General features: G+C 42.6%; 1 protein-coding gene across 2 annotated transcripts in view; it reads left to right on the top strand.

Annotated features, from left to right (window-relative positions):
• The window catches only part of PREPL (prolyl endopeptidase like), a 52,075-nt gene that overhangs the window by 22,549 nt on the left and 3,429 nt on the right, over positions 1-26,097 (top strand). For both annotated transcript variants that reach the window (XM_040993170.1, XM_040993169.1), the window contains 5 exons: positions 702-837; positions 10,837-11,053; positions 11,647-11,832; positions 16,167-16,364; positions 20,613-20,788. In XM_040993170.1, coding sequence (XP_040849104.1) covers positions 702-837; positions 10,837-11,053; positions 11,647-11,832; positions 16,167-16,364; positions 20,613-20,788 — 913 coding nt within the window. The remainder of the gene's footprint in view (positions 1-701; positions 838-10,836; positions 11,054-11,646; positions 11,833-16,166; positions 16,365-20,612; positions 20,789-26,097) is intronic.

The raw sequence follows: 26,097 nt of genomic DNA, 5'->3' as shown, positions 1-26,097 counted from the left end.
AGTAGTTTAGCCACTGATTGGAAGGCTTACATGCCATACCAGAGTACCTAGTTTGAGTCTCGCTCTACTCCTGATTATAGCTTGCCTCCAGTGCAAACCATGGGAGACAGCAGCTCAAGAAGCTGATCTCTGCCACCTGCAAGGGAGACCTGAATCAAGTTTCTGGCTTCTTTGTTTGCCCTACACCAGCCCTGACCACCACAGGCAGTGAGGCTGTGTATGGGAGCTTTCACTTCTGTCTCCCTGTGTCTCTCAAAATAATAAATAATTCGAATATATTTAGTTGTTTGAGATACCATCATGTGGCATTGAAGCACACCCAGAAAAGATACCAGAATGAAACAAAGTCACCCAGTAGTTCCTCAGTCACAATTTGCAGATATAAAAAAAGTTCATCTGAAAGCACATGGGACTTTACCAACATCTTTCCTAAATTCTGAGCATCTCACTCTTGGTTAGAAAACTGAGTACCCTGAGACTGATAACTGCTTGCAAACTGGGGCATTAGTATTTTATTTTCTGGAACACAAACATAGTATGAAGCCCATTCGTTCACATCTAAATCAAATGTCTGTGATACTTGGTTTGGGTATTCCGTGATAAACTGTTGCACACATTTCTTCTCTTGAGCACTCAAAATCAGCATATACTGTGTTTTTTCTTTTCATCTGTACGTACTCGTCTGTTTAATTTTCTTTCAGAATGGGTCAAGGATGAAGAAGATGAAGATGTTCTATTCTACACTTTCCAGAGGAATCTTCGCTGTCAGGATGTTTATCGGGCCACTTTCGGTGATAACAAGCGTAATGAGCGTTTTTACACAGAAAAAGACCCAAGGTAATAGAACAATGCAACTGAAACTTGTTCTCCAGTTTTTTTGAAGTGTTGTTCTTCATTGATTTAAAAACATTGATTTTGATTGTAATAAGGTATAATAATGCTAAGGGTGATCATTCTTTTTGTATTTGTTCAAGTTGAAGCCTGTTTAGAATCCAAGTCCAAAGTTAATGTTAACACATACTGGATTGTAATGCCAAGTTGTACATATTTATCTGTCGGGCCTCTAAAAAATGCAGAGGGGTTGTTAATTATTTAGTGGGTTTGCCATATGTAGTAATTATAGGTCTGCTGTGATTCGTAACTAACACACCTTTTGTCAGTTACCAGATTTAACTACTCATTTTATGTAGATTTTCTGACTTCTAAATTGTTTTGCCTTAAGCAATATTAATCTTAAAATTTACTTTAAATAATCTAATTCTTTGGTGGTTCTTCCTTAAATGCTGACATTTGCTCTGATTTCCAGGACTTATACTTTACTACATAACCAGGTGTAGGAAGAAGTAATGGTAAATTTTTTTTATCTGGATCACATCTTGACTCTTGCCCAGATACACTTTTTGAAATGCTTTATGGAAAAATAAATTTTGCCTTAGACACAAGTTGCATTGAGTCTGTAAATTGCTTTAGACATTTTCATGTTGGCCTTCCATTCCATGAGCAAGAAAGATTTTTCCTTTTTTTTTTTGTCTGTGACCTTGATGATTTCCTTTATCAATATTTTAGAATTTCTTCAAGGAGATCTTTAACTTTTTTGGTTAAATTTATTCCTAAATATTTCATTTTGTGTGTGTGTGTGGCTATCGTGAATGGAATGTCGTTCCTAATTGTTTGGTGAATTCGTCATTAGCATATTTTCTAAAGTGAGGTTTGTGCTTTTGTTTTGTACCTGTAGCTTAACAGAATTGATTAACCAGTTCTAACAGTTTGCTGGTACAGTGTTTTTAAGTTTTTCCAAGTACAACATCATGTCATCTGCAAACATTTTTTTACCTCTAAGCCTTTTGGTTTTGATGCCACTTATTTCTTTACTACTCCTAATTATTCTTGCTAATCCTTTCAGTAATACATTGAGTAAGAGTGGTGAAAGTTAACATCTCTGGGCTTGGTACAGTGACATAGCAGGCTAATCTAGTCCTCTGCTTGCGGTGCTGGCGTCCTACTTGGGTGCTGCTTCTACTCCAGGCATCTCTACTTTCAATCCAGCTCCCTGCTAACGTCTGAGAAAGCAGTGGAGGATGGTCCAAGGCCCTGTGCACCCATATGGAAAACCTGGAAGAAGCTTCTGGCTCCCCCTTTCGATTCAGCACAGCTCTGGTCATTGCGGCCATTTGGGGAATGAACCAACAAGTGGAAGATACCTGTCTCTGTGTCTTTCTCTCTGTCTCATTCTTTCAAGTGAAAAAAAAAAAAAAAGTGAAGGCCTAGTGTGGTAACCTAATGGCTAAATCCTTGCCTTGTACACACCAGGATCCCATATGAGTGCTAGTTCGTATCCTGACTTCACTTGCCTTCCCCTGCTTGTGGCTTTTGGGAAAGCCTTGGGACCCTGCACCCACGTGAAAGACCCAGAAGAAACCCCTGGCTCCTGGCTTGAGAATTGGCTCAACTCTGGTTGTTGCAGCTACTTGGGGGGTGAACAACCAATGGAAGATCTTTCTCTCTGTCTCTCCTCCCTGTAAATCTGACTTTCTAATAAAAAAATAATAAATGTATTTTTTTAAAAGGGAACATACTTGTCCTACTCCACATCTGAGTGAAATTTCTATGTTCAGTGTGAGAATGGCTGTTGCTTTGTCAGTATATCTATACCTGCTTGGTTTTTGTTTCCGTTTGCCAGGTTAAATTTTTCTCTAACCATTCATTTTCAATCTATGTGTATCTTTTTTGTGAAGTCTTGTAAATGCCATATAGTGGCGTTTTGATTTTCATTTATTTATTTATTTATTTATTTATTTATTTTGAGTCACATCTCTTCTGTACATAATTGTGGAGGGGTCTTTTTTTCCAATCATAAATGGATACAGACTTTTACTAAATGTTTTCCCTATCTGTTGAGGTTACTGTATAGTTTTGGTTCTTCATTCTGTTGCTGTAATTGATATTTGTTGATCTGCAGGTATCGAACCATTCTTGAATCTGAAATCCCACTTGATGTATGATCTTTTAAATGTCGTTTTGGATTCATTTTGTTAATATTTTGTTGAGCCTTTGCATCTGCACATCAGCAGTGTAGGTCTACAGTTTTCTTTTTATGCTGCCTTCGGTTTGTTATTCAAGTGACACTGCCCATCCTGTGGAGCATTTTGGAACAGTTTGAATAAGTAGGGAGTTAGTTCATCTTTATAATTTTTCTAATGTCAAACTCAACAGGAAAGCAGTCATGTACTAGAGATGTCTTTGATGACTTAATTACTGCTTTAATCTCTGCTTCTTAGGGATCTGTTTAGATTTCTGCATCTTCTTGGCTTAATCTTAGCAGGTTATTATCCCGGATTTTACTCATACGATTTCCACTTTGCTAACACAAAGTTTTTCATGGTTTTTCCTTTGCTTTTTTTTTTTACAGATTTATTTTTATTTATTTGAAAAGCCAAGTTAGAAATCTTGCATCTGCTGGTTAAATCCCCAAATAGCTGCAGTTGCCAGAGCTCTACCAAGCAGAAGCAAAGAGCCTGGAGTTTTTCTGGGTCTCCCACATGGGTGCAAGAACCCAAGCACTTGGACTATCTTCTGCTGCTTTCACAGGATGCTGCGTCAGGGCAGCTGCTTAACCCACTGCACCACAACTCTGACCCCCATGGTATCCTTACAGTCTTGTATTTTGATGATGTTGACTGTAATGTCTCCATTTTTCTTTCTTTTTTTTAAGATTTATTTTTTTTGGGCCCGGCGCGGTGGCGCAAGTGGTTAAAGGTCCTCACCTTGCCGCCCGGGATCCCATATGGGCGCCGGTTCTAATCCCGGCAGCCCCGCTTCCCTTCCAGCTCCCTGCCTGTGGCCTGGGAAAGCAGCAGAGGACGGCCCAAAGCTTTGGGACCCTGCACCCGCGTGGGAGACCCGGAAGAGGCTCCTGGCTTCGGATCGGCATAGTATCGGCCCGTTGCGCTCACTTGGGGAGTGAATCATCGGACGGAAGATCTTCCTCTCTGTCTCTCCTCTCTGTATATCTGCCTTTCCAATGAAAAAATAATAAAAAAATAAATCTTTAAAAAAAAAAGATTTATTTTTTTTATTGGAAAGGCAGATTTACAGAGAGGAGGAGAGACAGAAAGATCTTCAGTCCACTAGTTCACTTTCCAAGTGGCCTCAATAGGCTGGAGCTGAGCCAATATGAAACCAGGAGCTAAGAGCTTCCTTCAGCTCTCTCATGCAGTACAGGGTCTCAATGCTTTGGGCCATTCTCTGCTGCTTTCCCAGGCCAAAAAAAGAGAGCTGGATGAGAAGTGGAGTAGCCGGGACACAAACCAGCTTCCATATGGGAGCCTGGCAGTTGCAAGGCAAGAATTTGGGAGAGCTTTTTAGTTTCAATGTTATTCTGCTCTGATCCTTATTATTTCTTGCCTTCTGCTAATTTGTGGTTTGATTTGTATTTGTGGTTTGGTCTTGTATTTTCGAGATATATCATTAGTTCATTTTTGAGACATTTCTCTTTTTTTAATGGAGGTATTCAGTATTATCAACTTTTCTGTTAATACTGCTTCTGTATCCACAGATTTTGATATGTTTTCATTTTTATTTATTTCAGGAAAGTTTTTTTTAATTTTACCAGTGATTCATTGGTTACTCGTTAGCATGATGTTTAATGCCTGTGTATTTATGAGTGTTATTGTTCTTCTTGGTGTTGATTTGTAGTTTTATTCCTTTATGATCAGAGAAGATATATTTACTGAGATGTGATTTGTGGCCTGATAACGTGATTAATCCTAGCAAATGCTCCATGTGCTAATGAGAATGTTTATCATACAGCTGTTGGATGAAATGTCTTGTAAATGCTCATTAGCCCCAGTTGCTCGGTTGTGTTTCAGCTCTGATGATCTCTTTTTCTGACTGGAAGATCTGTCCACTAATGAGGTGGAGTGTTAAAAGTTGCCCCACCCTAACACACTGTTATTGTGTTTGAGCTCTGTCCCATTAGATCTGGTAGAATTTGACTTATATGTCTGGTACCCTTGTGCTAGGAATGTATGTTTTTGGTTGTTCTATCTTCTTGCTGAATCGATCCTTTGTCACAATATAATGTGCTTCTTTGTCTATTTTGACAATTTCTGATTTAAAGTCTGTTTTACCTGATACAAGGATATCTATACCTGCTTGGTTTTTGTTTCCATTTGCCAGGTTAAATCTTTCTCTAACCATTCATTTTCAATCTGTGTGTATCTGTTTTGTGAAGTGTCTTGTAAATGCCATGTAGTGGCATTTTGATTTTCACTTATTTATTTATTTATTGTCCATTCAACCAACCTAAAGCTTTTTGGTGTGGAATTTGTTCTATTTTCATTCAAGATTGGTATTAATAGATAAGAACTGACACCCGTTGTTTTGTTGATTGGTTCCTAACTGTACCTGTTCCATTAGTGAATTTGGTATTTTCATAAGTAAATTTTTTTTTTAAGATTTACTTATTTGTTTGAAAGTCACACTTATAGATCTTTAATCTGCTGGTTCACTCCTCAGATGGCCATAACAACCTGGGCTGATCAAGCTCAAAACGAGGAAATTTCTTTGAGGTCTCCCCCGTGGGTGGGAAGTGGCCTAAACACTTGGGCTGTCTTCCACTGCCTTTCCTAAGCTATTCCCAAGGGGTTGGATTGGAAGTGGAGCAGCAGGCAAGTGTCTGTATTATGGCCAGTGGCTTTACTCACTATGCCATATTGCCAGCTCCAGTGCTATTTACATGTAATTAGGACTCTTCAGTATTTCTTGTATTGTTGCTCTGGTAGTGGTGAATTCTTAGTTTTGGCTTAACTGGAAAATATTTTATTTCTCTTGGAAGGGGTTGTTTTTATATATTTTATTGGAAAGTCAGATATGCAGAGAGGAGGAGAGACAGGAAGATCTTCTGTCCATTGATTCAATCCCCAAGTGGCCACAACAGCCGAAGCTGTGCCAATCAGGAGTCAGGAGCTTCTTCTGGGTCTCCCATGTGGATGCAGGATCCCAAGGCTTTGGACCATCCCCGACTGCTTTCCCAGGCTACAGGAAGGAGGCTGGATGGGAAGTGGAGCACCCAGGACACAAATCAGCACCCATATGGAATACTGGCGTGTGCAATGCAAAGACCTTAGCCAGTAGGCCACTGCGCTGAGCCCATTTCTTCATTCTTTTTTTTTTTTTAATATTTATTTTTATTACAAAGTCAGATATGCAGAAAGGAGGAGAGACAGAGAGGAAGAGCTTCCATCCAATGATTCACTCCCCAAGTGACTGCAACATCACTGTGCCTATCCAGAGCCAGGAACCAGGAACTTCTTCCAGGTGTCCCACATGGGTGCAGGGTCCCAAGGCTTTGGGCCATCCTCAACTACTTTCCCAGGCCACAAGCTGGGAGCTGGATGGGAAGCAGGTCTGCCGAGATTAGAACTGGCGCCCATATGGGATCCCAGCACTTTCTTTTTTTTTTTTTTTTTTAGGATTTATTTTTATTATTTTTTCATTGGAAAGGCGGATATACAGAGAGGAGAGACAGAGAGGAAGATCTTCCGTCCGATGATTCACTCCCCAAGTGAGCGCAGCGGGCCGATACTATGCCGATCCGAAGCCAGGAGCCTCTTCCGGGTCTCCCACGCGGGTGCAGGTTCCCAAAGCTTTTGGGCCGTCCTCGACTGCCTTCCCAGGCCACAGGCAGGGAGCTGGAAGGGAAGCGGGGCTGCCGGGATTAGAACCGGCGCCCATATGGGATCCCAGGCGTGCAAGGCGAGGACCTTTAACCACTTGCGCCACCGCGCCGGGCCCGATCCCAGCACTTTCAAGGACTTTAGCCACTAGGCCACCACACTGGGCCCTCTTCCTTCTTTTTATTCCAATGGTTTATTGTAAAATTTCCTCCACTTGGCCTATTATGCTGTTGAAACCATCAGTCATACTTTTTCATTTCACTGATACAAGTTTTAATCTCCAGAAGTTCTGTTAGGTTCACTCTTGATTATTTGTTTCCTTGGTGAATGTTTCATGCTTTGCACTCATGGATTTCCCCATTTCTTTAAGCTGTCTGTATTCTCTTGCATTGTGTTGAGTTGCCTTAAAATTATGATTTTGAATTCTTTTTCTGTCATAAATTTCCTTTGGATCAGCCTTTTATTTTGGAGAACTATTGCATTCTTTTGGAAATGTCATGCTTCTTCATATTTCCCATGTCCCTGCATTGATACCTGTGAATCTGATGAAATAGACCCTTCTTTATGCAGTAGGTTTTATTACTAAAGAGTTCAACATTTAGTTAGAATGCAGGGTACAACTTGGTGTTTTGCTTTGGGTTTGGTTGCAGGTGAGGCCAGAAGTATAACCTCTAACGGATTTGCCTTAATCAATGTCAGCTGTGTTTTAAATGACCGGTATAGTCAGATGCAATTCATATGTGTAGAAATGTAACTTTAAGGTCAGTGTTGGTTTACCGGGGTGTATGTCTTAGGACCCAGAGAGTAGTTACACTGGGGATTGTGGTAGCATGGACCTTATTCTTGGTGATGAAATATACAAGTGAAGCTATCCCCTTGCTGCATTGGCACAACTTAGTGATGCTGCGGCCATGATACCAATAGTTGTGGCTCTCGATGGACCATTTGTCAGTTACTGCTGGAGTATTGTGACTGGTGTGTGGGTTGAGAATATTAACATCTGCAGTCCCAGGACTAGGGGATATAAAAACCCTGCTTCAGCCCTCCAGGGTGGCTGAGGTATACAGGCAGTCCTGTGCTAGCTGCTATGGGTCTGGAGAGGTGGAATGTAGGACCCTTGATGAGAAGATTCTAGTGGATCTGAGGAAATTAGTGATGATGCAGGGTACAGTGGGGTCACTGCCCAGATCTACCAGGGTAGGAGCCAGGTATCAGACACAGGGGTAGCTACCTGTGGAGCACAACAGTGCAGGTAGAATACTCCAGAGACTGCATATGATTACAGATGAATCCATCCGAACATTATTAACAGCAACATCAATAGTCCTGCTTCCGCAAGGCACGGATGAAAGTGTCCCAAGCTCTCCCAAGGCCTGCAGAGGTGTTACTGGAGCCTATGCCTCAGCATGGGTGAGCTAGGAGATGCAGAGAGAACCTCCGTAGGTTGAATCTGGATTCTGTGTGGGCTGCTGTTAGCCCTGGGAAGTTTAGGGGAATCCCTTTGGAGTGAGCTCAACTCCATAGCTTACGCCCAAAGGTCCCAGAGTTGCAGGATGCAGAGGTTCCACTCTCCACCCACAGGTTGCCCTGACTGCCTCTGGTTGCTTCTGGTGGCATCAGAACAGATGAACAGTGTCACTGCACACAACTGTGGCCACCACTTAGAGAGGGGAGGGAAGCGGCATGGCTGCCCTTCCCAGAGCCAAGCAGTTGCTCAGACCCCAGGCTGGAGTTCACATCAGTGGGAACTGTGGAATTTTTCCTCCACTAAAGCTCCAATAACCAGAAGTGCAGCTTCTTCCGACCTTGGGAAGATAGTGACTCCCAGATGGCAGCTGGCCGTGCCACTTGGCCAGCCACAGCAGCATGTCTGTCCTTCACTGCCCGTGCAGTCTACTCTGCTCTGTCATTTCTCCTGGAAACATGAGCCTGCCTTTTTTCCCCAAGATCTTGTCATCTCATAAACCGTTTAAACAGTATCAGTTGTACAATACCTGAATAAATTTTGCAAGGGAAAAATGAAATTTAGTCCTGAATCAGTGACCCTTACCTACTACTCAGAGTAAGAAAACCAGCCCTTCATTTCCTTAAACTCTCTGGGTTGAAAAAGATCTTTAAGAAAATTTGACAAAATCCCCAGATTATATTAAGGAATGAAACATCTGTAAATAGATATAGGTAACCAAGCATATATCTATACTCTCACAGCTGAGTGATATAATGGAGACTAGCATACCGAAAAGTAATGTTATGTTGCAAGTACTCTGGAATTTTCAAGAACAAAAAAAAAGAAAGAAAGAAAATCTACAGAAATCATTTTTTTTTTCGTTGTTATGGTCCATAGAACTGATCTCCAGGAAAAGTTTTTTTGCCAACCTCATTTTGTAATTTTAGATTATCTACTTCTAGTAGTCTAGCTTCAGGTAACTCATTTTGAAAATGGAACTGCAGGGCCCGGCGCGATAGCATAGTGATTAAGGTCCTTGCTGTGAATACCCCAGGATCCCATATGGGTGCCGGTTCTAATCCCGGCAGCCCTGCTTTCCATCCAGCTCCCTGCTTGTGGCCTGGGAAAGCAGTCGAGGATGGCCCAAAGTCTTGGGACCTTGCACCCATGTGGGAGACCCGGAAGAGGCTCCTGGCTCCTGACTACGGATTGGCTCAGCTCCAGCTGTTGCAGTCACTTGGGGAGTGAACCTTTGGACGGAAGATCTTTCTGTCTGTCTCTCCTCCTCTCTGTATATCCACCTTTCCAATAAAAATAAATAAATCTTTAAAAAAAATGAAAACTGAACTGCTTATAAATGTGCAGAAGAAGCTGTGCCACCCTAGCCAGATCATTTAGCTATATTTCTAGTACATCAGGAGAGCTGGTTATTCAAAGCTAATTTTATGTTTTGATCGAGTTCTACCAAGAGTTGTGCAGATATAGTGCCTGTTTTGAACATTAAATCTTATTTTCCAGAGCATTTAACATATACATTCTAAGGGCGGTATAATCAGGACTATAAAGAGAAAAATCTAGAGAGATTTTTGAGTTGCTGCAGAACAAACCACACCCCCCACACGACAACATCCTCCTCTTTGTGCTGGTACAAATGCTGCTCAGTGCACCACTGGCGGTTAGGGACTGTCACCAAGGACCAGGAGCTACGCTCAGCTGGAAGAATCCAGGAGATGGCTTGGCAATGGAAGGCTCTAGTAATCCAAACCCTAAGGATTATGTTAAGGCAGGCTCAGAGAAACCTACACCAAACATCTTACATCTTGGAAAGTTCGAGAGGAACTTTAGAGATATGTATTTATCTTTTCTCTGAAATCTGTTGAAGCCTACAGTTAAACATGTTCCTGAATTGTACAGCTGTTATATAGCAAAATAGGCACTCCTAGTATACCTTTTGCTATTCCTTTGTAATGCTAGTGTAAAGAAAAGCCTGCACACCTTCTATTCTCTGGCAAGTGGTTCTAGTCTTATTTCTTTAATAGACTGGTTGATCTTGGACAAGTCATATCTTGTTCAAGCGTGAAGTATTTAAATAGATAGGAACTGAAGATTGGATAATGGCATTCATATATTGCTTCTACATGTCTTCAAGAACATACATTTATCAGTCTCATTCCTTTGGGCCTACCTCTCTATGCAGCTTCCAAATCCATGCAAGTAATTTAAGACTTATCACTTAACATAGCCAAAGTATACTGCAGAATGAGAAATTGAAGTTTGCTGCTCATGTAAGTATAAAATCTGCAACCAGTACAATTATAAAGAGTCATTAGGAGCAGGTACTGTTGTACAGCAAGTTAAGCTGCCACTGTAACACCCACATTCCATACCAAAGTGCCAGCTTGAGTCCTGGGTACCCTGCTTCTATCCAGCTTCCTGCTAATATATCCTGGGAAGCCTCTGGTGAGGCCCCTGCCACTCCCGTGGGAGTCTCAGATTGAGTCCCTGCTCCTATCTTTGGCCCAGCTCTGATTACTGTAGACATGTGGGAAGTGAAACAGTAAACAGGAGATCAGTGTATGTGAAGTAATTTTTAAAATTTTATTTTCTACCTGCATTGTAAATTAATATGCACATGGACTGTCTGAAATAATTGCCTTTAACAAGTTGGCCTGCCTGTTAAATTCACTAGATCTTGTATCTCTTCCTCTCCAGCTATTTTGTTTTCCTCTATCTTACAAAAGATAGTCGTTTCCTCACCATAAATATTATGAACAAGACCACTTCTGAAGTGTGGTTGATAGATGGCCTGAGCCCTTGGGACCCACCAGTGCTAATCCAGAAGCGAATTCATGGCGTCCTTTACTATGTTGAACACAGAGATGATGAACTATACATCCTCACTAATGTAGGAGAGCCAACAGAGTTCAAGGTAATCCTGGATTCTCCTCGTCCCTGTTTGGGCTGCTCAGTGTCAACAGGTTTGCACCAGCATTTCTTGCTCAGTCAGTTGTTTACACTTTTGTTAAAGTGTAGAAATTACTACTCCCTTCCTGAGTGTAACCAATTCCATTTCCCTTCCCTTAGAGCTAATATCCCTACATATCTTAATCATTCCTAAACTTTAAATGAAGTAAGTATTCCATTATAACATTATCCAAATCTGGCGGCTTAAAAGAGCAGATTTATAAACTGATGATTTTGGTGAGTTGTCAGTTTTGACTGAGCTGGGCTTCCTGATGTCGTCGGAGTCGGTTGGCGTGTCCGTGTCCTTGGCTTTCAGCTAAGAACTGAGCCCTGCCAGCTCAGCACCCAGCAGGCTAGCACAGGCCCATCACAAGGCGATGCTCGCATTGAGTTCCCTGAATTACCTGCCCTTAGCTTTGGCTTTGTCCCTGATGCAGTGTCACCTCTTCAGCACTTGACAAAGTTGTGGTGATTAGTGTAGTCTCATTTTCACTGGCTTCATCTCAGTGCTGGAGCCTTTGTGATTTGTTGCCTAAATCTCTTCTTTGTTTGACACAGCTAATGAGAACAGCAGCTGACACTCCTGCTATCATGAATTGGGATTTGTTTTTCACGATGAAGAGGAATACCAAAGTTGTAGACTTGGACATGTTCAAAGATCACTGTGTTCTGTTCCTGAAGCACAGCAACCTGCTCTATGTGAACGTGATTGGTCTGGCGGATGATTCTGTTCGGTCCCTAAAGGTACGTTTCATTCTCGAAAGACAGTACTGTGAATCGAAACATGTATTCAGTTTAGCTGAAAAGGACATTAAATTGTGATAGCAGCATACTTTTTCTTAACTGCTGTGCCAGACACTCATCCTTGCAATATACTTTTTTTTTTTAATATTTATCTTATGTGAAAAGGGAAGTTACAGAGAAGGAAAGACAAGGGACAGGCAGAGATCTTTCATGTGCTAGTTTACCCTCTGTGTGACCACGGCCAAAGCTGAGCCAATGCAAAACCAAGAGCCAGAAGCCTCTTCCAGGTCACCCACGTAGGTGCAGGAACCCAAGGACTTGAGCCATCTTTTGCTGCTTTCTCAGGCAATCAGCAGGGAACTGGATCAGAAGTGGGGCAGCCAGGACTAGAACTAGTGCCCATATGGAATGCCAGTTCTATAGGTAGAACCTTGGCCTACTATGGCGCAATGCTGGCCTTTTCTGTCTCACGTTCTGTTAATCTCACTTTCCAATAAAAATAAATAAATCTTAAAAAGAAAAAGAATGCGTTTATCTGTTTGGAAGTTAGAATGTCAGAGAGAACGAGAGGGAGGTATCCTTTATCTACTGGCCATATGGCCACAACAGCCAGGTCTGGGCCAGACCAGATCCAGGAAACTTTTTCCAGGTTTCCCACATGGGTGCGGAGGCCCAAGCACTGGGGTCACGTTCCACTGCTTGTCCCAGGGGGTTCCAGGGAGCTGCATTGAAATTAGAGCAACTAGGACACAAAGTTGCACACATATGGGATGCCAGTGTTGCAGGCTGTGACCCTGTCCACTACACAACACTGGCCCCTAAAGGAATTTAATTTCAGTGCAGTTTAGCATACTGGCTCCTTATCATGTTTAGGAGGCTTATTATAGCATTGCTTGTCCTGGAAGGCCTTTGCTTTAAATGCTGTTTCACTGAAAATACCATCCTATAGCCTTGTCTTCAAAAGTAAAATTAAGTGTTGTCATATTTCTCATTTTGTCTCTTTATCACGTATTTCTAAAACTTTGGATATAATAACAACACCGGGCATTGGTGCTGGTTCCTGACCTCTGGTTGCTCTTCCCCCTTTTCCTGACCCCGAGAGGTGTAATTGTCACACCCAGTGTGTTTCTGCTACTGTGAAGTTGTGTCTGCATCATCTTCTCTCTGCAGCTTTCTTGCCAGGGTGGGCACTGAGAGGAGTCGGGGGAATCCCCAGCCTCGCTGGGCGATCGTAGCTTGTCTCTTTGCAGGCTGGCTACTCGGTGATGACTGATTGCCAGGAGTGATAACCTGCCCTCACAAGTGAACAGGTTAAGATAGGTGAATGCAACCTACCGCCAAGCTGTCTGTCGTTAAATTTCTTTATTTGAAAAAGTACAGAGAAAGACAAAGATCTTCCGTCTCTGGTTCACTCCTCTTAGGGAGCTAATAGCCTTGCTAAAGCCATGAGGTCCACGCCGGTCTCCCACCAGGGTGGCAGGGGCCCCTGTGGCCTTGCTCCACCATTTTCCCAAGCACATGAACATGGACTTGGATTGGAAATGGGGTAGTAAGCATACAGACCGGCACCCATATGGGTTCTGTTACTTGAAACGCTTCCCCCTAGTAATTTGATTGGGTCAGATCATACATTTAGATCCTTGATCTGTTACAAGTTGACTTTTGTATAAAGAGTACTGAATTTGTACAAGGTGTACTGAGTTCCTGCTTTTACCTGAGTAAATTCTGTCTTCACAACACCATTTGTTGAAGAGACTACTTTCTAAGTGCATCGATTTTAGCTTGTTTGTGAAAGATTAGTCAGTTGTAGCTGCATGGACTATTTTCTGTGGTTTCTGTTCTGTTCCATTGACCTGCATGTTTATTTTTGTGCCAGGACCAAGCTGTTTTTGATTATAACTGCCCTGTGATATATTTTGAAATTTCATACTGTGGTGCTTCCAGCTTTTTTGTAGTTGTTGCCTAACATTGCTTTGACTATTTGAGGGTCTCTTGTAACAGTTTTTGTTATGAATAAAACTTTAACCTTGGTCTCCTTAGTTTTCACAAAACACCCAAGACTTTTTGATTCTTCGGAACCACTTCATCTAAAGCTGTGACAGTCTGCTACTGCCATGGCTGACGTGGACAGGGTCTTCAAGTCCTGTGGACTAAGGGACTTGGTACTTTATGCCGTCTGTTCAGTGCCTGCTCCCAAGGGCTGTAGCAATGCTGCCTTCTCCCATCTCCAGTATGAGTTTGCTCACTTGCAATCAGGCTGCCAGATTTCTCTGTGTTTGTAAAAAATATTTACTCATTTGAAACATTTACAGAGAGACAGAAAAGGAAGATAGAGATCTTCCAGCTTCTTCCAGGCCAAAGCCAGGAGCAGAGAGCTGGATCAAAAATGGAGCATCTAGAACTTGATGTTCAGGCAAGCTTCCATATACAGTGTCAGCACTGCAGATGCAGCTTAACCCACTGTTACCCACAGCATTGGCCCCTAGATTTCTTTACTTTGTTTGTTTCTTCTAGCCTGTTATAGCTCATGTTGCAACAAACTGTCCTTTAAAACAATTCTTGGGCCCAATCTGGTAGCCTAGCATCTAAAGTCCTAGCCTTACATGCACCAGGATCCCATATGGGTGCCAGTTCTAATCCCAGCGGCCCTACCTCCCCTCCAGCTCCCTGATTGTGGCCTGGGAAAGCAGTCGAGGATGGCCTAAAGCCCTGGGACCCTGCACATGTATGGGAGACCTGGAAGAGGCTCCTGGCTCCTGGCTCCTGGCTTTGGATTGGCGCAGCTCTAGCCATTGTGGCTGCTTGGGGAGTGCATCATCGAATGGAAGATCTTCCTCTCTTTCTCTCCTCCTTTCTGTATATCTGATTTTCCAATAAAAATCAAATAAGTCTTAAATCCTCAACTTGAGACTAAATCAGGAGACACTTTCCACATGTGTGTTCATACAGAGCCTTTTATTAATTAGAGGAAATCGATTTAGCGAACATAAATTCTGGGCTGTAATTTTTTGCAGGTTAGATGGTTTATGTACACCTCCCCATCTCTTTTCTCTCATGGTGCCCACCATTGGCATTGCTGTGCCAAGAACTCTAATTTCCTTAGGAATTTTCTCTTTCTACAATTATTCAGAAGAACGGCAATTTTCTCTGAATGTCCTCTCAATACCGCTTCTAACACTTTGTCAACTGACGTCTTTAAAATGTCTAAGAGAGATGTTAGTGGAAGGCTTGAAGTTGGACCCTGCTGCTCTAAGAGAATAAATTTTGATTCCTGTCCTTTTTTCTTAACAGTCTCTCAGAGCAAGTGTGCCAGGAAAGGTTTTGTTCTGCAGGATGCTAAGCCTGAGAGCTAAAGTTAGAAATGTTGTAAAGTTGTAAATGCTTCGGTGCTGCTAGGGCCCATCTGCAGCCTGGAGTGATAACTGTCATCCAGGGCTGTCCAGGCAACAAGGCAGGGACTTGTGAATAAATTGGGAAAAAACATCCACTCTGCAGTTGCCGGGGCTAGGTCAGGCCAAAACCAGGGGCCCAGAGCTCTAGCTGGGTCTCTCACAAGGGTGCCAGGGATCCAAGTGCTTCAGCCGTCCTCTGCTGCCTCCCAGGAAACACATTAGCACAAAGCTGGATCACAAGTGGAATAGCTCAGTTGGCAAATCCTTTGCCTGCAAGTGCCATCATCACATAGAGGCTCAAGTTCATGTCCTGCTGCTCCACTTCCCATTCGGCTCCCTGCTTGTGGCCTGGGGAAGCAGCAAAGGATGGCTCAAAGCTTTGAGGCCCTGCACCCCCATCGGAGACCTGGAAGAAGCTGCTTCTGGCTTAAATTGGTTCGGCTCCAGTCCTTGGCCCCTGGGGGAGTGAATCAACAGACCGAGATCTTTGTCTCTCTTTTCTATGAATCTGTCTTTACAATAAAAATAAATAAATCTTAAAATAGTGTAATAGCCAGGATTTGAACCAGGCATTCTGATATGAGGTACGGGGACTCCCAGGTCTGACTTAACCTGTGCATAAGCTCTTCCTCTTAATCACCTTACTATTTTATTGTCCTGGTATACACCCTACCGTAGGCTTTTATGTTCAAGTGGTTCCTTGTAGGCCTAGAACCATGAAAAGCCATTTCCTATCATTGTTGCTTATTGTGTTGGTCAAAAATGAGGAGTTTTGTTTTTACTTGAAATCATTTTCTTGTGAAAAAGTAATTCTTAAATGAGGCATCGTTTGGTAACAGAAAGTAACCTAGGCATGCCCATGAGCCTGTTTGGAACAGACTCAGAAATTGATGAATGGTACTTAGTGGCTAAAGATTAAAAATCATTCTTTTATTTCTTCAGCTCCCTCCTTGGGCCTGTGGATTCATCATGGATACAAATTCTGATCCAAAGAACTGCCCTTTTCAGCTTTGCTCTCCAATACGTCCCCCAAAATACTACACGTATAAGTTTGCAGAAGGCAAACTGTTTGAGGAAACTGGACATGAAGACCCCATCACAAAGACTAGTCGTGTTTTACGTCTAGAGGCCAAGAGTAAGGTACGTCCTGGTGATCTCCCACTGCAGCCGTCCTTTCTGACAGCGTGCTGACTGCTGCGTCCTGAGCCACTGGCTGGGATTGCTTAGCACAGCTGCCCAAAAAACCCTGCTACCACAGCAAGACCCTGACGTTTTTAGGAAATACATGGATATCTTTTTGTTACTTTAATACTCACGCATGTATGTATATACTTATAGATTTATTACAGAGAGGCAAAAATCTTTCTAAAAAAGTTTTTTTAGTTTATTTGAAAGTTTAGAAACATAGACAAAGATCTTCTATCCACTGGTTCGCTTCTTTTTTTTTATTATTTTTTCATTGGAAAGGCAGATATACAGAGAGGAGAGACAGAGAGGAAGATCTTCCGTCCGATGATTCACTCCCCAAGTGACCGCAACGGCCGATGCTATGCCAGTCCGAAGCCAGGAGCCTCTTCCGGGTCTCCCACGTGGGTGCAGGTTCCCAAAGCTTTGGGCCGTCCTCGACTGCTTTCCCGGGCCACAGGCAGGGAGCTGGAAGGGAAGTGGGGCTGCCGGGATAGAACTGGCGACCATATGGGATCCCAGGCATGCAAGGCGAGGACCTTAACCACTGCGCCACCACGCTGGGCCCGGTTCGCTTCTTAAATACCCACAACAGCTGAGGTTCAGTCAGGCGTAATCCAGGAATTGGAACCCTGGACTCCATCCACAACTACCCCAGGGGTACCGGGAACTTGAGTGTGCGAGGCAGCACCTGCCGCTTCCCAGGGTATGCATTAGCAAGATGCTGGAGTCAAGACCCAGAACCAAGGCTGGAGCCCAGGCACTCTGATAGGGACTTCAGGCTGGCTAAGCAACATCTCATCCACTGTGCCATGTATGTACTTATAGATTTATTACAGAGAGACAAAAATCTTTCTGCTGCCTGCTGCCGTGTGTCTTATTTTGATTTGACTTACAAATTCATATTAACACATAAAGTCCTTGATTTCACAAGTTGCTTATCTTTGAATGTTAAACATCAGTTTAAAGAAAAGTTGGTATGCAGTTGAGCTGCACTTGTGACCCACTTATGGGTGGGCCAGTGAGTCACTGCCCTCATGGAGCAATGACCACGCAGAGAAGATGTCACAGGTTGAAGTATCGGCCGACGCACTGCCTGCTGCACAGGAAAATGCACCGAGCACAGTGGAAACAAGCCAAGGACTCTCCGTGGGTGTGGAGAAGGCAGGAATGCTCCTCTGAGCAAGTGGTGACTCATGGAAAACCTCCGGATGATGAAAAGCCAGAAAACAAGCAGAGGAATTCACTTCAAGCAGAGGACAAAAGATCAGAACGTATGAGGGAGTATGGCCAAAATGTAGTAGTGATTGGTAGAGGAAGGAGCAAAGAGGGATAAGAAGTAGAAAAGGAAATAATATACCATATTCCAGATTTACCCAGTAAGAAGGAGTTGTAAATTTTTGTGAATATGGGACAAATTCATACATAAACTGTCACCTTGAATTTAAAGAATTTTCAGACCTCTGTAGGTTATATATCTCAGATCATTTCATTCTAACAAAGAATGAATTATAGGGCTTTTTTCTTTTATTAAATATTCCTGTTACATAAGAGCAGTATGTGCTTGTTAGAACAAATGAAAAAATACAGTTTTTGTGACTTGTTAGTCCTTTATTGTATTTTTTAGAAATAACTATTCTTGAGGCAAGCATTGCGGCACATTGGTTAAGTTTCACGTTGCAACACCTGCATCCATAGTGGAGTACAAGTTCAAGCACCAACCACTCTGTTTTCAGTCCAGCTTCCTGTTGAGCATTCTGAGAAGCAGCTGATGATTCAAGTGGTTAGGCCTCCATAATCATGCACAAGTGCGTTGAGTTCTAGGCTCTTGAGGTTGACATAGTCCAGTTTGGAGCAGGAGTTGTCAACAAAATATGACAATTTAAAAGATGGTGGTTGTATTATTTTCCTCATGTAAAGTCATACTGTTTCATCTTTTTCCTTTAATCTGAGAACTGATAGCTATCCATTTTGTTATGAAAGGAAGGTCACAGTACAGATTAATGGAAATGTATCCAGACGGTACCTGATTACACTCAGTTGGGATGAATGCACCTAGGAAATCTTGGGGATAATTACAGGACCTGAAAATAATTTAAGCCTTAAAACTTATCAAAACACTTTTCAGACAGATTTATAGAGAAGGAAAAGTAGAAAGAACTTTTCGTTCACTGGTTCACTCCCCAAGTGGCTGCAGTGGCTGGAGCTGAGCTGATCTGTAGCCAGGAGCTTCTTGCAGGTCTCCCACGCAAGTGCAGGGTCCCAAGGCTTTCGGCCACCTCCGGCCCCAAACAGGGAGCTGGAAGGGAAATGGAGCAGCCAAGATATGAACTGGCACCCGTATGGGATCCCAGCAGTGGCAAGGTGAGGATTTAGCCGCTAGGCTACCACGCTAGGTAAATCTTCAGTAAATCTTAAATTAACTAGGTTATTAAAGAGAATACAGATGGGGCCTGGCGGTGTGGCCTAGGGCTAAAGTCCTCGCCTTGCACGTGCCAGGATCCCATGTGGGCGCTGGTTCTAATCTCGGCAGGTTCACTTCCCATCCAGCTCCCTGCTTGTGGTCTGGGAAAGCAGTTGAGGATGGCCCAAAGCCTTCGGACCCTGCAGCCGGATCGGCATAGCATTGGCCGTTGCACTCACTTGGGGAGTGAATCATCGGACGGAAGATCTTCCTCTCTGTCTCTCCTCCTCTCTGTATATCTGACTTTCCAATAAATAAATAAATCTTATTAAAAAAAAGGGGGAATACAGATGAATGTCAGTAAGGTAGATTAGTGATTTCATAGCCTTATGCACAACAGTTATGACTATTGGACACAAAACTGAGTCAGTTATCATTATCAATTCCAAGATGAGAATGACAATATCTAGCCCTTGGCATGGGAAGAATTTTCTTTATTTTTTGTTTGGGTTTTTTTTTTTTTGGAATTTATTTAAAAGATTTTATAAAAGAGAGAAGAGATAGAGAGGTTTTCCATCCACTGGTTCACTCCTGCAAATGGTTACAGCTGCCGAACCTGAGCTGATCCAAAGCCAAGAGCCAGAAACATCTTTCTGATCTCGCCTGTGTGCATGGGCCAAGGCCATCCTCTGCTGCTTCCAGGCCACGAGCAGGGAAGGGAGGTAAATCAGAAGTGGAGTTCCCAACATGATAGCCTAGTGGCTAAATCCTCGCCTTGCAAGCACTGGAATCCCATATGTGTGCCAAGCCATGTTCTGACTACTCCACTTCCCCTCCAGCTCCCTGCTTGTGGCCTGGGAAAGCAGTAGATAGCCCAAAGCCTTGGGACCCTGCACCTGTGTGGGAGAACTGGAAGAGCTCCTGACTCCTTGCTTCAATCGACTCAGCTCGGTCCATTGTGGCCATTTGTGGAGTGAATCAGTGGGCGAAGGATCTTTGTCTCTGCTTTTCTCTGTAAATCTGATCTGCCTTTCCAATAAAAATAAATTAATCTTTAAAACTAAATAACAAATAAATAAAGTGACGTGCTGATGGCTAAAAGTGGTGCCCATGTGGGATGCCAGCACCGAGGCATGGCCTCAGGAAGAATTCTGTATTCAGATTTCTAACCTTGATGGGTATTTTGTATAAGAGAAAAAAAAATCATAGTAATGGGTTGTGAAGAAATCATGACAGTCACTTTACTGTCATGAAAAACTGCATTTTATTAAGATGTTTACCATCAGTCTTGCTGCTCTTTTCTGATTAATTCTGTAGGTTAGCAAGGTAACTAAAAAAAGACTGAATCATTCTTAGATATCATGGCTACTTTTTCAAAAAAGATTTATTTATTTTTATTGGAAAGTCAGATATATATAGAGGAGGAGAGACAGAGAGGAAGATCTTCCATCTGATGATTCACTCCCCAAGTGTGTGCAACGGCCAGTGCTGAGCTGATCCGAAGCCAGGAGCTCTTCCAGTTCTCCCACACAGGTGCAGGGTCCGAAGGCTTTGGGTCGTCCCCGACTGCTTTCCCAGGCCACAAGCAGGGGATGGGAAGTGGAGCTGCCGGGATTAGAACCAGTGCCCATATGGGATCCCAGTGCATTCAAGGCTAGGACTTTAGCTGCTAGGCCACAGTGCCGTTCTCATTCAGTATCAGAGTATGGGGTGGTGGAGGTGAACCGCACTGTGTTTTAAACAGCAGGTGGGACTGTTTTCAGTGACAGCTCTTCATATGCATCGTAATTTTTTTCCAGGATGGGAAATTAGTGCCAATGACTGTTTTCCACAAAACGGACTCTGAAGATCTGCAGCAGAAACCTCTCTTGGTTCATGTATATGGAGCTTATGGAATAGATTTGAAAATGAATTTCAGACCTGAGCGGCGGGTTTTGGTGGATGATGGGTGGATATTAGCCTATTGCCATGTTCGGTGAGTCAGCACGCTTTATCTGATATATGATTGCTGTGGTATTATAACAGGTATCTCAAACACAGTATAGCGGGGAACAAAGGTTTATCGTCAGTTGTGTTGTTGAATAGCTGTGCCAGTCTGTGCACATACTATCATTGTTATTTCCATTTCATAGTCCTGAGTTTGTTTTTTTCTTAAATAGTGTACTACACCAGATTGCTTTTCTCCACTCTAACTTCCACTTATTTTAGTTACTTTCAAGACACACATATGATTTTATTTCTGCACCTCTCTGTCTCCAGAACAAAGTCTGACTTGCTTAAAAACAAATACTCCAAGACCTGGCTTATCTCTGTAGTGAACTCTGTCATGTGTCCTTTTAAATGACACACCTTCGTGCACATGCTGTGCCTTACCTGTATTAAAGTCACCCTTGTTGTTGCCTGCCAGAGTCCAGCTGCAGCTGTGTTCGGATCTCGGGAGTGGTGTGTGGAGTCAGCGATAAAGACACGGACACTGTCGCTTCATGCGCTCTTGTTGCAGCTCAAGAAGAAGCTGTCCTTTTTATTTACTCAGACACCTCACAAGCTTCTACACAAACAACTAATTGTTCTATTTTTACTTCAAGACTAAGGGGGCATGTACAGATATTTGGTCATTCCATCTGCACTTCAGGGCTAAGCAGGTGCCCCTAAAGATAATTCTGCAAAATACTGTATTCATATTCTTCAAAGCAAGCCATTATTCTTTCTTCAATAGTAGCCATGGAGCAACAGCCAGGACTCCAAGGCCAAGGCACATGCGATTACCTGCTAATCAGTAGTATATTCCTACCACATTTCTGTTTCTTCAATTCATCCATTATTTAATGGGGAAATAGGTTACAAGGGAAAAAACGTAAAATCCAACACAGAAGTTTCAAATGTTAAATCCCTCTACAACTATAGACTCTACAACCCCATAAACAATAAAACAATAATTAAAAGCATATTTCTTTAATAAAAACATCCTTAATTCCTCTAGCCAAAAATTATAAAAGCGGCTAAAACAGTTACATTTTCTATTCTCCAAAAAAATTGCAGACAGGCTAGCCTTTAACATAACAATAACTAAATTTATTGCCATAGCAGTTTCAGCTCTCACTCCCATCACTTGCCTTAATATTTAGGATATTTATCAAGCTCTTTCCCAGAAGGTGTGCTACATGTCTGGGCCAGATTCTGAGGCAATGTTTAGCACACAGTAAGGAGTCCAGAAATGGCATGGGCTTACTTGTGCTCCTGTGTATAAATTGTCAGACGCCCACACACCAAGACATTATCAGTGACATTAGCTCTCAAGCTCACATTGGTTGCGAAAGCCATCTCACAGGGGCAAACAACAATGCCTCAATAGATGACAGAATTCTTAGTGGGTGCTTGATTGTCTGTGCAAACAGGGGGTGAAACAGCATCAAGGTGCTCAGAGAGAAATCCGCTGGGCCCTGCCAAACAGGGGAGCTGTTCTCTTCACACCTTTGTGTCACACCTACTGCACGGACCCCAGCAGTTGCCCTTCTGGAAACTCCCATGTTCTTCCTTCACAGTTCAGTTAAGGTACCATCACTGGTGCATTTGTGCTTCTGATTCATGTGTGTATCCTTAACCTAACAGTGGGGGAGCTTCCTTTCTTTTTTTCTTCTTCTTTTTAGTTAACTTCTTTTTATTATCATTTTATGATACAGTTCCATAGGCCCTGGGAGTTCCCTTATCAGCTCTTCAATTCCCTCCCCCCCCCCACTGAGTTCTCCTATATCATTACTATAATATAGTTCTTTATACACAATCATATGTCCATCATTGTGGGCATAGAGAATGGCAGAGAGTCCAGCATCCTATTGTCAAGATATAGTAAACAGTTTCATTGAGAGTCCATCTTTGGAAGTAGAGATGCATACTGCATTGTATCCACATATCTGAATGTTACAGTCTCCATTACACAGTTACTATACATCACCTTAAAGGAAAAGCCACAATACAAAATCAACAACAGGAAGAAAAATAGGAATTTACAATGCCATGAAGTTAAATAACATGCTGCTAGATGTGCTAGTCTCCATTACACAGTTACTTTACATCCCCTTAAATGAAAAAAACACAAAACAAAATCAACAGGAAGAAAAAAAAGGAAACCTATGAAGTTAAATAATATGATACTGAATGACTATTGTGCCATTGAAGAAATGAAAAAGAAAATTAAGAATCTTCTTGAAGAAAATCATGCTGCTCTATGATCTATGAGTCATTGAAGAATTTGATCAGAAGAAAGTGTTTTGAAGAGATGAAACTGACCGAAAAAATCAAAATCTGTGAGATACAGTTTCCACTGATCCTTGTTGGTGAAATGTGTCTCCTGTAGGCAACAAATAGATGGGTTTTGTTTTTTAATCCAGTTTACTGATATGTGATGTTTGATAAGTGTAAGCCGTTTACATTCAAGGTTAGTACACATAGTAATCTGGTTTTTGTCATGTTAGCAACGGTTGCTCATTGATTTAGTCTTCTATTGTTATTTTACTGGGATGCTCTTCTCATTTTCCTTTGGTTTTGGTGGGTGCTAATCCTTTTCTCTGTCAAGAGAACATTTTTATGTATCCTTTGTAGGGCAGGTTTGGAAGAGGCATATTCTTTTAACTTTCTTTACTGTGGAAGAATTTTATTTCATTTTCAACGACAAAGGAAAGTTTTGCTGGGTACATTATCCTAGGCCGACAATTTTTTTCTTTCAGAATCTGGAATATGTCACTCCATTCTCTTTTTGCTTATAGAGTTCCTGTGAGAGATCTCCTGTGAGTTTTATTGACATTCCTTTATATGTCAGTTGATTTTTTTCAGATGCACATCTAAGGATCTTTTCCTTATGTTCGATTGAAGAGAGCTTGATTATCATGTGTCTTGTGCAGATCGCTTTTGGTCAAGCCTGTTGGGAGTTCTGTGCCCCTCCTGGATGTTGTTTCCCAATTCTTTCTCTAAAGTAGGGAAATTATGCCTTATTATTTCATTAAATACATTTGTAAACCCAGCTTCTCTTTCTGCATCTTCTGGAACTCCCATAACTCTTATATTTGGTCTTTTAATAGTGTCTCATCATATTTTTTTTAGCCTGACCCAGCTCTGTTTCCAGTTTTTTGTTTGTTTCCCCCTGGTGACAGGAAATATCTTCTAATTTTGAGATTCTTTCTTCTGCTTCCTTCATTCTATTTTGGAGACTCTCCACTGTACTTTTAATTTGCTCCACTGTACTCTCAATGTCTGACATATCAGCTTTCATTTGATTCATTTCCATTGTGACATGCTCCATGCATTCCTTGATGCCTGCTTTATGTGTATCTCATTGTTGATAAGTTTTACAATAAGTGTTTTGAATTCTGTATCCCCCATTTTCTTGATGTCTTCCTCAGTGAACTCTGAGGTTAGCAAGGGGTTTTGCTCCTTTGCAGGGAAGTCTTCAGTAATATTCATTGTGCCTCTGTCTCTTCTTTTGCTCTTGGTCATTGCACTTCTGCTTAAAAGATTCTTTTCCTCGGCACAGGTTTCTAAGCTGTGTCACCCACAGGTCTACAGTTCGATATTACTTATTGCAATTGGTACACAGCTCTTTGCAGTCACTTATGCCACTCCCTCCAGTGAGTTCCAGGTCTGGGTTCTTATGTTAGATTTCTACCACGGTCTCCATAGCCCCAGCTCCTGGCTCACCACTCTCCACCTCCTGTGATTCTGTGCTGAGGCTGCACCATTGTCTGTCCAGCCTTTCTCCCACTTCCAGTTAGAGTAGGTCCCAGGATTAAGGAGACACCAGGTGTCCTATATAGCTAGGTTGTTGGTGGTGTTTATCTTGCCGGAACCTGTTGGCCATTAGGTCTGAGAGCCACATGGACCTGTTTTGACCCATATGATGCCATAGTTGGTATAATTTTCCTGTGGAGCCAGTGCAGTGCACTGAACTGAGTTCTCGCCAAGCTTAGCATTTATGCAGCTCACTGTTGTCCCCTGCAAACTTAAATTCTTTGCCACACTGTAAGAAATAGCGCCTGATGTGCCACTACTAGTTCTTGATCTGCTGGCCTTCAGGTCTGAGGGCTACCCTGCCCTGTCTTGAGTGGAACCTGTGTGATGCTGCATTGTTACACTTCACTGAGCCAGAAATGAGTTTACTCCCAGCTCAGTGCATGCGAAGTCCTGCCCCATAGCCTTTACTTCCATATAAAAAACGGCGACTGATTCGGCTCTAGGAGGTGGAGTGGGCTGTGAAATCTACTCTGTTCCTACACTGCCCGTCTGGGACCTGCTGCTCTGTCTCTGCTCCTGGTCAAATCAAACAGACCAGCATGATGGGCAGTTCTTTGTCTGGGTTCACCTCCTGAGCTCCCAGTGAATGCCCCTTAGCCCCTTGTTGGTGGTGCAGTTCCAGCTGCTGATGGAGTTCAGATCACTATTCGCTGAATGCTGCTGGAATATCAGTCACTACAACACCACACCGCTGTGCTTGCTGCTGTCCTGTGTCAGTCTCCAGGTATCCGTCTGCTATGGTTCTGTCCTTTCCTATTTCCTGGAATGTGCCCTCTTTGCTTCTTCACACTGACCAATACTTCTCCTGTTTAAATGTGTCCTTATCCTATTCCACCATCTTGATTCTCCCCCTTTTCTTCTATAATACCTGAAGAACCTACCTTATATTCTTTTGCCAAGGAGTTACGATGTCCAAGGTAGAGAATATTAGCTAAGGTTCACCCTTAGCATAATCCCTGACAGACAGTAAATAGGCACTTTAATCAAATTTCGATTGTCCATATCAGGAGTTGGCAAATTTTTCTCTTACAGAACTACACTGTAGGGCCCAGCATGTAGTCTCGTGGCTAAAGTCCTCACCTTGCACACGCCAGGACCCTCATGGGTGCCAGTTCGTGTCTTGGCGCCCCAGCTTCCCATCCAGCTCCCTGCTTGTGGCCTGGGAAAGCGGTTGAGGACGGCCCACGGCCGTGTGACGCTCTACCTGCATGCGAGACCAGGAAAAAGCTCCTGGCTTCGGATTGGCTCAGCTCCAGCCATTGCAGCCATTTGGGGAGTAAATTTTTAGGCAGATCTTCTTCTCTGTTGTTCTTCCTATCTGTATATCTGACTTTACAATAAAAATAAATCTTAATTTAAAAAAACTGCACTGTAAACATTTTAGGACTTGAAGGCCACATATAGTTTCTATTGCATATTCTTTGTTTTCTCTCATTCTTCAAAATAATTCTGAATTCCATGGTCATATAAAAATGGACATCCAGGTGTATTTGCCACTGT

Source organism: Ochotona curzoniae, unplaced genomic scaffold, assembly GCF_017591425.1.
Source record: "Ochotona curzoniae isolate NIBS_2020 unplaced genomic scaffold, NIBS_Ocur_1.0 contig_883, whole genome shotgun sequence".
Lineage (NCBI taxonomy): Eukaryota > Metazoa > Chordata > Mammalia > Lagomorpha > Ochotonidae > Ochotona > Ochotona curzoniae.
Note: the sequence above shows the minus strand (reverse complement) of the source record. Positions and strands in the feature narration are given on the sequence as shown.